Genomic DNA, 12752 nt, shown 5'->3' with positions numbered 1-12752 from the left:
TGCAAGGTTTTAGAAACATGGGCCTGCTACAATTCTTAGGAGAAATATCCACACTTATCCCCACTGGCAAGGGAAACGGTGTGTTAGATCTGTTAGCAGTAACCACTGCTTCTAACTGTTACAACTGTAGTGTGGGGCAGGCTCTAAATTTGGGTAGATTTTCAAATTAAACAAACAAACAAACAATTGTATATTCATTATCGGACTGTGACGATGCCAGAGAGTCAAATCCTGCAGTCTTTACTCAGGTGAAAGTCCCATTGAAGTCAATGGGAATTTTGGACAAATACAGTCAAAAGGCTCCATCTCCCAGGGAAGATCTCAACTCAGAAATAGATTTGCACACTAAGTGGCTAGGGTGGTGAAGGTGTCCAATCACTTGACCGGTCAACACACTCCTTACGTCCTAATCTGGGTTGGTATCTTTACCTCCCACGGCTAGCCATTTCCAGACAGTAACATGATAGAAAGGACAGATGCTCGCAGGGGGGAGTTTTGCCTGCATCAGGATTACAGATCAAAAAGAAAGAGGAAAAAGGAAAATATTAGCAGTAGTACAACATGGAAAGTGGGACAAGGAACACAAGATTCGAACAACAGATAATTAAACATTTCTTAAGCAACCACCAAAGAGAATGGCAAGAACTGGTAGAAAATCCTTCAATGGGATCCAGTTCTGCCGTCACAAAAGATGGAACAAAATCATATCAGAAACTTTGGGATGCTTTAAAGTAATCACTTATGATAAGAGAGGGGTTGATTTTTAGTGCAGGTTTCACTGTATTTTATAAGACACACTGTCTGTTGGGTTCTATATACTGATTTAATGGAATATACTGTTATCCTATACAAAACTAAATTTCATTTCTTTCTTTTTTTTTTTTTTTTAAAGCTCTCCAAAGCTCTTGCACTTTGGAGCATTTCACATGCATTATAATCCATTTTTTAATCCGTTCACTATCCTGCACTAAAATGTGGTCAGTTCAGGAAAAAACAACAACAAATCAACATAATTTTTGTCGGCTTTCTTGTCCCAGGTTCCATTCCACCCAACTGGTGAAATATATTGCAAAGCTGCTAGCTCAAAATAACTGCCTGTCAAAATTCTTTTAGGGAATGGAACTGGTATGAGGAACCTTGAAATAGAAAGAGCCATGCACAGAGAGTTCTGTGAAATCAATTATTGCATTAGCAAAAAAAAACAAAAAAAACAAAACCCAAAACAAAACATATTTTTAAACCATTAAAATAACAAACATGAAAATTTCTTTTGACAAAGCTGTAAAAATTGAGTCATTTCTGAAATTCCAACAAATGAAGTCCGCTTGTATATTCTTTTTCCTTTTATTAAACAGGACAGAGAATTTCCTTTAAATGCCATAACAAGTCACAGTGATTTTAGATGGTTTACTGAAATGTAATATACTGAAGGGACATACCTTTAACATGTTTTGTTTTTATTTGTCATCAAATATTTGTACCCTGGTCCACTAAACCATCTGTCTTTAAAGTTTCTTTTTTTGAAGAGGACACACTCTGCTTTCTTCCTCCAAAAATTAACGTTTAAGTTGTCTAATAATCCTGCAAACAATCAGTCTTGCCAAAGGCCTCCTCCACTGTTATATTTATTTATATATATGTAGCTTTGGGCAGATACATATACATATAAATAAGATTTCTATGATTTTTTTCCCATTCTACGCAATGTCTCAATAAAGAGATCAGCCATTTTTATTCTACAAAGAAGCAACACATGAAAGGGGAAAATTAAAGTCTTAAGAACATCATATTCATAGTTCACTGATTACACGTAAAAGGAAAAAAAATCACTATGAACAACTGTCATTAACGTTTTCTCTGATTAGCAAAATTCAAGTGCAGAGAAGCCCTGTTTCTCATTACCATTTCCAGGCTGGGTTATTAAAAGATTAAGGATGGACTCGACAGTCCCAACCTCAGGTGTGTCACGCTTCCCATTTCCACAGAGTTCCTGCACTTCTCTTCCTTGGAATCGGACGTGGTTGGAATGTATGGAGTTTCAGGAAAGATGGCCTGCCAAAGATTTTGCCAGTGGGCTTCCTGTTCTAAGCCAGCTTCAGCGTGCTCACTGGAAATGACGGCATGGTGACCATAGTTACCGGGTTTAGCACTGTTTGCCCAACTAGCTGTTGATGGTGGACAACTTGGGTTCCTACAGCAGGCTTGGCCATCACCGCTTGCTGGCCTAGGTTTGTGGTTCCATTGACTTGCTGGTGAGAAATAGTATGAGCGATGTGGCTCACAACCGGTTGGCTGACGGCCACAGGCTGAGGATAAATGGGCAGCTGCTGGCCGAGGTGGGTCATGTGATTTATGGTTGCCGGGTGCACAGTGATGTGGCCGATAGGCTGAGCAGCAGTGGTGAGTTGTACAGGGCTGGACGTGGAAGGTGCAATGTGAGCAATGTGCTTGGTCTGTGGACCCTGAATCACGTGGTTGACAGTCTGGATGACCGACGCATGGGTGGTGGCGGTGTGCGCAATAACAGTCGATTGCACGGTTGACGCCGCCACGATGTGAGTCTGTGCTGGGACGATCGCCTGCGGCTGGACCAGTGCCTGGGTCTGGATGGGAGGCTGTGCATGGGGTGGGGTTTGTTTCTGGTGGAGAGACAGGTGCTGAGGCAAGACGGCTGGGTGGTGGGAAGCAGCATTCGGAGGGACAGCTTTCAGTAGCTCAGTGTGCTGGCGCTGGGTTAGTTTTGGTAATGAGTTCACTGGCCTATCGTCTTCCATGTCTTCATCAATGTTGTCTTCACCCTCTGGAAAAAAACAAAAAGAAGAAATGGTGGTAAACAGAAGACAGAGGATGACTGGCCATCCAGCCTCATCTGCAAGGGCACAGAAGGGAGGAAGAGATGATACCTGTAGGACAGAGTCATTACTCCAACGCATGAGGGTAACACAACCACACTCAGGTCCATGCCTTCCTTTGACCACAGGCTCGCCCAACCTTTGCATCCCCACTCCCACTCACAGCACAATTCCCAAGATGGGGATTTTCACAGCATTGCCAAGCCAGCCTTCGGACGTGAGATGCCTCAATGAAGAGCGGTGTCCTGGAGGTGCCAGGCAGGGGGACAGAAATCAGGTAGTCAAAGTTGCTTCCTGTGATGGGGGCAGGGACAATACTTGGTCCTCGCTTTACAAGGGGTGAATTCTGTCTCAGCTTCACAGGTGCTCAGGGGTGGGTTATAAAGAATGGCTGCATGGGACAGAAGGAAGTCAGGGCTGCACACCCAAGGGTTTTAGGACTGGGCCGAATTCTAAGCGGGGGAGTTTTCTTGTCGTAGAGAGACCTTGCTAACCGGGACTGTTTTAATCTTTTTCCGCCAAGTCATTTCATCAGCTTGCACCTCTCTTTCTGCTCTCACATCAGGAAGGAAGCAGTGATGGGGAAATATGGCTGCTAGTTTCCTTACTCTCTGGCTATGGAAAAGGGAGACTGGTCCAGCCAGTGAACTGCTGAGTCAGTGCAGGACTGTGGGGACCTGAATGAGACTGGGACTTTGCACACGGTACTCTGCATTGCTCATTCTAAAGCCAGCAATGCAATGGCAATTACGTATCTTGAAAGACACGGCGTCTTGAGGAAACTAGGGAAAACCTTTCCCTTTTCCCAACCCTTTAAGAGATCCTTCCCTGCAGGTGGCAGCTCAAGGGATAGAAAGCTGACATCATTCCTCATTTCCATCAGCCTAAATTCTGAGTCTGTTGGCGCTCAGACACTGTGGTGATGGGCATAGTACAAGAACCCGCACAGAACTGGTAAACTCAGGCTTTCCCTTTCTAGCTGCTGCTCTATCAACTGCATGTCATTTCACAAGTGGCTTCCATTACTGCTTGAAGGAATTGAAACAAACTGTCACAGACTCTTGACAAGGTCTTGCTTCCATTAACAACAATTTACTTTTCTTCCTGATTCTTCTCACGCAACGGTAAGGCTCATTAAACTGTTCAAATGCTCTGGTGACTTCTTCCTCCATGAGCCCCCTTCTAAAGACTGTTCTTCTCTACATGGCAGAAAAAACCCTGAGATTCTCATGCAAATCCATCCCTTGCTTTATATTCACTCAGGTCTAACAAGCAGGAACGGGTGTTGGCATTAGATTACAACTGGGTTTTGAATGCGGGGAGTTGAGTTTTTCCAAGCAGGACATCCAAAACACAGATTTTAGTGGGCAAAACTGCACTTGCAAATAACACTGCTTTGTTACAGAACCTCTCGTGCAAGGCTACCATCGGCTTTATGAAGATGGGCAAGAACAATCACCTCCACGTGAGAGGCTAGGGACAACTGTTTGCAAAAGGGCCCTCTCATTTTGGATGCCGAGTCCAAAAAACTTTGAGTCTGATTTCCAGAAGTGCCAAGCACCCGCAGCTCCAGGTGAGGTCCAGAAGAGCTTCCAGTGCTCTGCCCTCTGAAAATCAAGCATCAGGCTGTGACACTGAGCACCCAAAAATGGAGGACACTTTCAAATATCTGGGCCAAACTGACCTGCCCAAAGGATCAGAACTCAGGTCATCTGGTTCCCAAGTCTGTGTTCTCATCACCAGGCCACTCTGATTTAAGCCTGATTTCAGGATTGGATGTATTATTAAGGTTTGACCTTTGAAGATGACCCACCTGTTAATGTGCATGAAAGAAGTCCCAATGAATTCCATCTCCAGATTCCTCCAGGAGTAGTGCACGTAACACAATTTAAAACTGGACAGCAGGGATTGCAAACACATACTGTTCTGTAACCCTTGAACGGGTAGGCAGCTTGCACAACCATATTTGAATTCTCCTGCTTCATTTGGAAAACACTGTTCACTACCCACCTTGCAGACGGTGTTGGATGCAACAACGGTCATTAGAAAGGTAGGGTGACTGCAGCTATCTGGCTGTGAAAGCCATTTTGCTGATAGTGTTAAAGGGTGCTGGGAGGTATATTTCAGCTAGATTGGACCAGGCTAAAATGGAGCTTTTAACCATGTGAAACTTGTCCAGCTTCCAAGTTCTGTTACAAAACCAAAATATGGGCAGGGTTAGACAAAAAAGTCTTAATGACCTTGAAAGGAGATTCCATCTCTTAGCACCACATTCATTCGGTCTGGGGTGAAACTCAGAGGAAACTCAGGTTGTTTCGTATAGTTTCAATGTCAAACTACCACCAGGCAATGCCACAGCAATAACAGAGAAGCTAATGATACCTGATGCAGTCGAGGTAGATGCCTGATCATCCTCTGGCTGAACTGTCTGTCGAATAATTCTGTCAATTTCCAGGATATCCATCCACTGGCTTAATTCATTCTTCAGTTCTGCCAGTCGCTGCTGCGTAGCGATCTTCTCCCTTGCCAGCCGCTCCATCTCATGTTCATATTCCTTTTCCTTTCTCTTTAAAGTCTAAGGACAGGATGACGAAAACACAAAGGAAGAAGTACAAATAAAAATGTGACCCACTCTGACAAGGAGATGTCCATTGCCTTTGCTGGTTGCCTTCACTTTTATCATAGTTTTATTAATATAAAAAGCTTCCAGTCATGGTTACCTCTTCTATAGCCTCACATCCCCTCAAATTACAGAACGTCAGGTTAGGAATAAGGCCTAATTTTGATCTATGAACAGCCAAGACAGTTCTGCATCTCTGGGACAATGCAGATCACAAAACCCATGACAAAGTGTTTGAGACTGGAGGACAAAGCATTCTCAGTTGAAGGGACCCAGCCATGGAGTGAACTTCCAAAGGATGTAGGAGACTCCAGGGTCTGGCCGTTTTTAGAAAATGCTGCAAAGCCTTTCCTCCAAAAAACGCTTTTCCATCACAGGAAGGATGATATTCCCATCATTAACATCCTCATCTACCAAAATACCCTCTCCATAAAAACCAAAAAAACCCAAAAACCCCCTTCTACCAAAACTTACAACAAGCAAGCTTATCAAGCAAAAAAAATCCATGAACAAACAAACAAAAATAAACCAACGGGAGAGAGGATTAGATAGATAAGATAAGATTGATCCTTTTACTGAATTTCTTTCTGTTTAAGTAGACTATATTTCTGCACTGAAATATATTATTATGACTGAAATCCTCCATATTTAATTATAGGTCTAAGGCCAAGAATTTCAAAAGTGACTGGCGATTTTCAATTTTCAGAAAGTGCTGAGCATCCTTCCTTTAAAAATCAAACCTCTTTAAGCTGTCTGCCGTTGGACATCAAACACAAAGAACACAAAACCCAAACAACTAATCACTTAAGAAAATCTTGACCCAACGCTTGATAACCAGACAGAGTTATGATCTGCTTAGCCTTTACATACCCAGCAAAGGGCCTTTCAATTTGTTACTGAAAAACAAAGTGATCACTCTTCTCACCTGAAAGTGCAATGTCCTGCTGAAAATGTAGGTCCCAGTAGTCTTGAGAGACACAGTGACCACTCAGGACTTTGCAAGATTGGAACCTTACTCTAGGACCACAGCACCAATTCACAGAGCAGCGTAATCCAGGTTGCAGCAGACAAGGCAAATTGTGGCCGACATTAGAGAAGCCTCGCCATTTGTTCGCTGATGCTTTCGTTTCTCTATATATTTTAGATTGCAAAACTTACTGGATTTGTCAACCAAAACTTGCGGGAATTGTGTTCACTGCAATCTAGAATAGGTGCCACTGGGCCAGTTGATTTAATAAGAAGACACAACAACAACAACTTATTGTGCAAGAAACGTCTAAATACTGCCTCCTCCCCCTCCCTTGACAAACAGTAACAGTTGGCTGCACAGCTCATGAAGCCGTGCTCTTAGAATGTAAGATTGGCCACATTCGAGTGAATTTATAGTCTGCCAAAGCCAGCACCATGCGTTTGACTTGTGGTTCCTGCTGGATGCTTCAGAGCAATGTGACAACATCCCATAATGCACCTGGCCAACTCTGCAATGGGATGGGGAAAAGTGCTTAGTGGCTGATTCTAGTAGCAGGTGATCCAAATCAACAGGGAAACAGACTAGGCTTCCTCAGACTCATCCCTGTTTACTGGTAGGAAAATGGGCTCGCTAATGGCCTGATCCAGAGAAATGCTGAGCTCCTAAAACTGCCTTTAACTCCAGTGGGAGTTTTGAGCACTCGGCACCTCTCAGGATCAGGCCCTAAGCATCCTACGGTGAAATACTTACAGCCAGTACACTGAACTGGCAAGTAATTTGGTTCTGCTGTGTAAGTCTCACCCAGCTGAAACTCCATCTCTCTGCTTATTATTCCACTTTGGATGGGTCAAGAGAAGAGATGACAGCAGCAAGGTGAGAGAGGAGATTACAGAAGAGACACTGGAAGATATGGATTGGACAGAAACTTTGACCTGCCCATGCAGGGGTCTTACACGGAAGGTCTTTGGTTCAAAAACATAGCGGGCCAAATTCTGCTCTCAGTTTTCAAATACCTAGACCCCCAGAAACAATGAATTCAAATCCCAGCAGGATCAACTCAGTCCTTCCAAAGCAGATATTTCATATTCCATGGAATTTACCCTATACAAGAACTTTCAGAGGAGACCTTAAAAACCTAAGATCACATCTGGTCTCAATGAATACTACAGATCTCACTCCACCTTTCAAAAGAGAAAGGGTTTGCCCCAGCATCCAAATTTTCCCCTTCCCGAAGTGCTATACGGCTTGTTTACCCATCTGCGAGCTGCTCTGTCCCCCAAACTTGGCTGCATTTAAGTGAATTCTGTATGTGCACCGTTTGGGATCCATTAAAATGCCAGGCACAATCACTGCTGAAAACTTTTAGTCGTTTGAGTTCTCTATTATCTAAACTTCAGATTTGATCTGGGAGGGTCGTAGCCGAAGGTAGGAAAGGGAGGAGGACTGATTATAAATGGAACCAAGAAGAAAAATAATTGTGTACGTGTTGTCTCACATAAAACCACTTTAACTCTATGCAAATGAAACCTGAATGAGCCCAGGTTTACAATGTTCGCTGTTTTTCTTTCAAACAAACCAGCCACTTCTTTCTGCATTCCTCCCCCTCCCTGCCCCTGACCCCGCACGCTGACAAAACTCAGAAATTAAGACCCAAGAAATGAATGTGATTCCTGAGGAATGTGAAAGAACAGCGCTTCCACCCCGCTGACTTCCTAAGCTCCATGCCAGAACACTCTGACTGTACGTGCGTGGCAAATGCTGACATGGACAGAGGCTCTCTTAAGGACATCAGCAAATGAATCACGGATGCAGAGCGCATTCAAAATTTATGAAACATAAGCTGATGAAGCAGCAAAGGAGCCAGTAAGAGCATTACACCGAAGCAGCAGCATGAACCTGTTTATCCCTTCCACTCCCTGCCTCTGTCCCAGTCTGAGGTGTCCCTTGCTTCTGCTGTGCTGCAACACGCCTTTAGACAGAGCAATAGGAGTCCTTCTTGGTTCCTAACATCAGCCTCATTTCACCTCTCCTATAAATATTTAAAGAGCTGAAGGATCAAATCCAGAAGCAGGGCCATGGAAAGGGCGCAAAAGAGGTGGAATGCGCATAGCTGTCTTTGCACCACTGCGCTGGGGGAGACCTGCGAGAGACCGGTGGGTGGGCCACTGAAGGGATGAGACCAATGAATCTATAGTGATCTGCTGCCCAAAATCTGTGGCGGGGCAGCATGGTGGCAGGGTTGCCAGAGTGGAAAAGCTGCACTGATGCTCTGTGGCGTGGGAAGGGCAAGGAAAGCCTCCCCATCCCAACACCTTGACACAACTCCTCCATCAAGCTCATGTGCTCTGGCTTCATGCAAGGCCCTGAAACATGAATATATAAAGACTTCTCCACACAGGACGGCAGATTGCCTTTCCGAATCTGAGGGTGACATGGTCATTGAGGAGAGGAGAGGACAGGAACCACTGGTGCTCGAGGGAACCTTTACACGACACAAAGAAATAAGCAGTTACCAGCATATCTCAGCAACACAAGCCTAACAAAGAGCTACAAATGGAGGAGGGATGGATATGAGCCAGCAATACCTTGCCTCACAGGGAAATACTGAAGTCAGGTAAGAAAAAGCATATGCCGTCCTTTTCTGCTAGCATCCACTGACAGAGTATTGGAACCCTTAAACATACTGATCAGCAGAGGAGGGAAAAGATGCTGTGTCAATGCAGTCTTCCTAATACACAAAGGCCCAGCAAACAAAGCAACACTATGGAACCTAGTTTTATTAAAGTGGACTATACATTTAAAAAGTTGCACCAATCAATGCACCAGATAATGACCAACTTAAGAAAGAAAGAAAGAAAAGCTGATCTTCATAAATGTTTCCATTTTCTGAAGAAGCCAGCACCGAGGCACAGGTTACTGATAATGGGGTACAGAACCTTTGAGCTCTAGGTGGCGAATTACATCTCCAGTCCAGGTCAGAACTGGCTGTGAATAAGGAGAAACCTTTACCCCTCTGGCTTCAATTACGAGCCGTAAAGAGAGGAAAGGGGTAAAATCTGCAAAAGTCCCACTTTCAAGGCCCTAGGAGGGTATATTCAATTTTCAAAAGCGAGAGGCACTTAGAAGCCCACGTCACGTGGGTGCTTTTGAAAATTTTACCCAAAGAGATTTTCACATAGTCCATCCTGGGTGTTTCTCCCCACCCATGTCTGGCACTCGCTGAAGTCTAAGGCAAAGCTTCCACTGATCTCCCTCGTGCAGGATCAGCCAGCCACGTGATCTTCACAAAACAAGCACCTAGACCCCAGTTCTACCGGTGTGTTGTCTCCCATCAGAATATGATCCCATACACTTGAGTGGTCCTGAAAGTCAACTGGCTCAAGACTTACTTGGGAAACTCTTAGAGCTTGCTTGACTTTAAGGGAACCAAGACGTTTGTTAGTTGCCAAAACAATGGACTTGGGTGGCTCCTGCCTCCTTCTTACAGGAAAGAAGAGTCAAAACTATATTAGTTCCAGAGGGGTAGCCGTGTTAGTCTGTATACAGCAAAAACAACGAGAGTTCCGTGGCACTTTAAAGACTAACACATTTAATGTTAGCAAGCATAAGCTTTCGCGAGGCTCAGCCTTTTCTACCTCTGCATCTGACGAAGTGAGCTGAGCCTCACGAAAGCTTATGCCTGCTAAAATTAAATGTGTTAGTCTTTAAAGTGCCACAGAATGCTGGTTGTTAAAACTATATTAGTGAACCACGGAAATTACTGGTGGTTTTTTCCTCCGTAGCAAACAAAGCAACTACCCTAAAACTGCACCCAACTAATTTATATAATTGGCCAAATTCAGCCTCGGCGTAAGGGGGTGGGGCAACTGACTTAAATGGGGTTGCCTTCACTTTATGCCGCCGCTGGATTTAGTTGAATGTAAACAATCTTTTACAAGTTAGTATTTTCACTACAAGGGGGGAATTTACTTTCTTTCTTTCTTTCTTTTTCTTTTTAAAACAGGCAAATTATACCAGAGCCTCCAATCCCAGAGGTATATAATGGAAATCACTGACATCTCACAGCAGCAACGGCAGATGCTGGGACAATAAACTGCAGGTAAATCATAAATTCTCTGACTCCTATAGATGGGGATTAAAGGGGTCTGGGTGCCTGATTGCATTACAGCTCTGCTCTCCAATCTTAGGAGACCCAGTTTAAATCCAAACAAGGCTGCAATGGCTTAAAATCCATGTTTATTTTAAAGCCATTATTCTGCAGCTTCTCGTCGGGCTGTGGCAGATGCATTATAAATTGTGCAACATTTAATACAAGGTAGCTGTGTTCTGATTTCTAAGGTAGTGGAGGAGACTGTGGGAAGCTGAGGAAAACACGTGTCCCTGTTCTCAGCTGTAAAAAGATTCCTACACTGGGAGAGCCCCCATGGGAGCTGAGTAGGGGTTGTCACCTTGCAATGTAAGCCAGGGAGAAAGGAAAAAGGAAAAAGCCTGCCAATAAAATCCTCATAAACCCATGCACGCACACAAGATCTGCCCCCACTCTCATACATAATCTCCCTCCAAAGACATCTCCACGTGATTATCCACATGGCGTGATGAGTGAAAGGGGAACACAGAGCCGCTTAGCTTTGGAAAAATCATTCCGCACAGTCTCTGAAACCGTTATCTCCTACGTCACAAGAATCCCGACTTGGGTTTTATTTCCTTCCCTCCTGCGAGCGAAGAATCCGAGCAACAGAAGTGTGTGACGCCAGGTGAGTCAGCGCAGCTACTTGGGTTTAATAAGCTACACACATTTAATTACCAAAAGGAAAGCAACCCCCTCGCAACAGTTACCAGACACTCTCCCAGCTACCCGGGTCAGAGATTTCATGCTGATGCTCGCTCAGTAATCTACTCCCCCATATATCACATGGCTCTGGGACCGCCTCTTGGAAACCAGGCTGTCTGCATGGCAAAGCTCCAGGCCCATCCCTTCCTCTCACCATCCACCGCCACCTCCCGCCCCCCCCCTTCGGAGCAGAGCTACACATGTCAGCAGCCCGCGTCCCTCCCTCTGCTGGGAAACGATTTGAATGGGTGCCAGCTCACAACAGCCAGTCACTGTAGCTACACATTCCTTTTAGGGCGTGTGCAAACAGCTCTCCTGACACTGGTGCACGAACATGTGTGGTGGGGCGTGCTCTCACGCACTGAGATAAGCAGCAAGGCCAGAGGGCCCTTCCACTAGCGCTGGGGCTCTCTCTAACACCATAAGCTCCTAGGAGCTTGCACCCTACTCTTCCTTCCTACGTAAAGATGCATTTCACAATCACGGCCTACCGCCACACCAGGCATTATTATTAATAAATCAGTATTATCAGGATATTTCCATTTCCTTCGAGTCCTGCCCATCTAAGGCTGTCCTTGCCCTTTACAAACATTAACTCAGCCCGCTTCGCACAACCCAGCCCCCTTGGAGATATTACTACAACTTTAAAAAAAAAAATAAACACCACCAAAAACAGACAATGAGTTGCATTCACCAGAGAGAGAGCAGAGGGTGGAATTGAAACCTCCCTGCACCAGCTGATCCCGGTACATTACAAAAGATTCACCTCCAGCAGGAAGCGTGGCCCCTCTGACACCCTCCTTCTTCAGGAGTTTCTGCTTTGAGGAATCGGCTTTAGTTTGCAACGAGGGCTGAATCAGAGCATTCCCTGTCCATTCCAGGCACTGGGGCCAATGCAGAGTGCTGCTTGCGAAGGTCCCGCTGCGCGTACATCTCCCACACAGTAGAGCTTAAGTAGATCAGAGGTGAATTTCACCCTCATCCTTTCAGCATCACCTACAGGTCATTTCGGACAAAGCATCTGCCTCTCCATAGCTGAGCAGTCTCAATAGCCACTCTGGGTTGCCAGCTAATTCACCAGGAAGGGCACAGCGATACCCAAATCCCGTATCTTCCGATCTCCTTGCCTACACGCTCAGCCATGCAAAGCATCTTTCAACAGACCTCCCCGAGTCCCAGCACAACATTGCTAAAAGAATTCTTATTACCATGCCTATCGCAATGGGAGCTAGCCTCCAGGTACTACTGTCACAGTAATAACTATCATCAACTACAGCGACTGCATACTGATACGTTTACACATACACCCCCATCTCACCTGAGCTCGTCTACTGGATCTGCCACAGAGTTAGAAACCAAGGCCAGAGCGGGCAGGAAAAAAATACAAGACCACTGATAATGAAGAGCAACAATTACACTAAGAGGAATGAAGTTTCAACGAAGGAATTAATGCAACACCCCCGATACTTCTCTTTCTAG

General features: G+C 44.9%; 1 protein-coding gene across 2 annotated transcripts in view; it reads right to left on the bottom strand.

Moving 5' to 3' along the window:
* Nucleotides 1-761: 761 nt before the first annotated feature.
* MNT (MAX network transcriptional repressor) overlaps nucleotides 762-12752 on the bottom strand; it is a 64213-nt gene continuing 52222 nt past the window's right edge. For both annotated transcript variants that reach the window (XM_067538019.1, XM_067538018.1), the window contains 2 exons: nucleotides 5235-5427; nucleotides 762-2800 (listed from right to left, as the gene is read on the bottom strand). In XM_067538019.1, coding sequence (XP_067394120.1) covers nucleotides 2085-2800; nucleotides 5235-5427 — 909 coding nt within the window. In that variant the 3' untranslated portion in view covers nucleotides 762-2084. The remainder of the gene's footprint in view (nucleotides 2801-5234; nucleotides 5428-12752) is intronic.

This window comes from Emydura macquarii, unplaced genomic scaffold, assembly GCF_026122565.2.
Source record: "Emydura macquarii macquarii isolate MOO-44397 ecotype Brisbane River unplaced genomic scaffold, CSIRO-AGI_Emac_v2 contig_450, whole genome shotgun sequence".
Taxonomy (NCBI): domain Eukaryota; kingdom Metazoa; phylum Chordata; order Testudines; family Chelidae; genus Emydura; species Emydura macquarii.
This window is presented reverse-complemented; position numbering and strand designations above follow the sequence as displayed.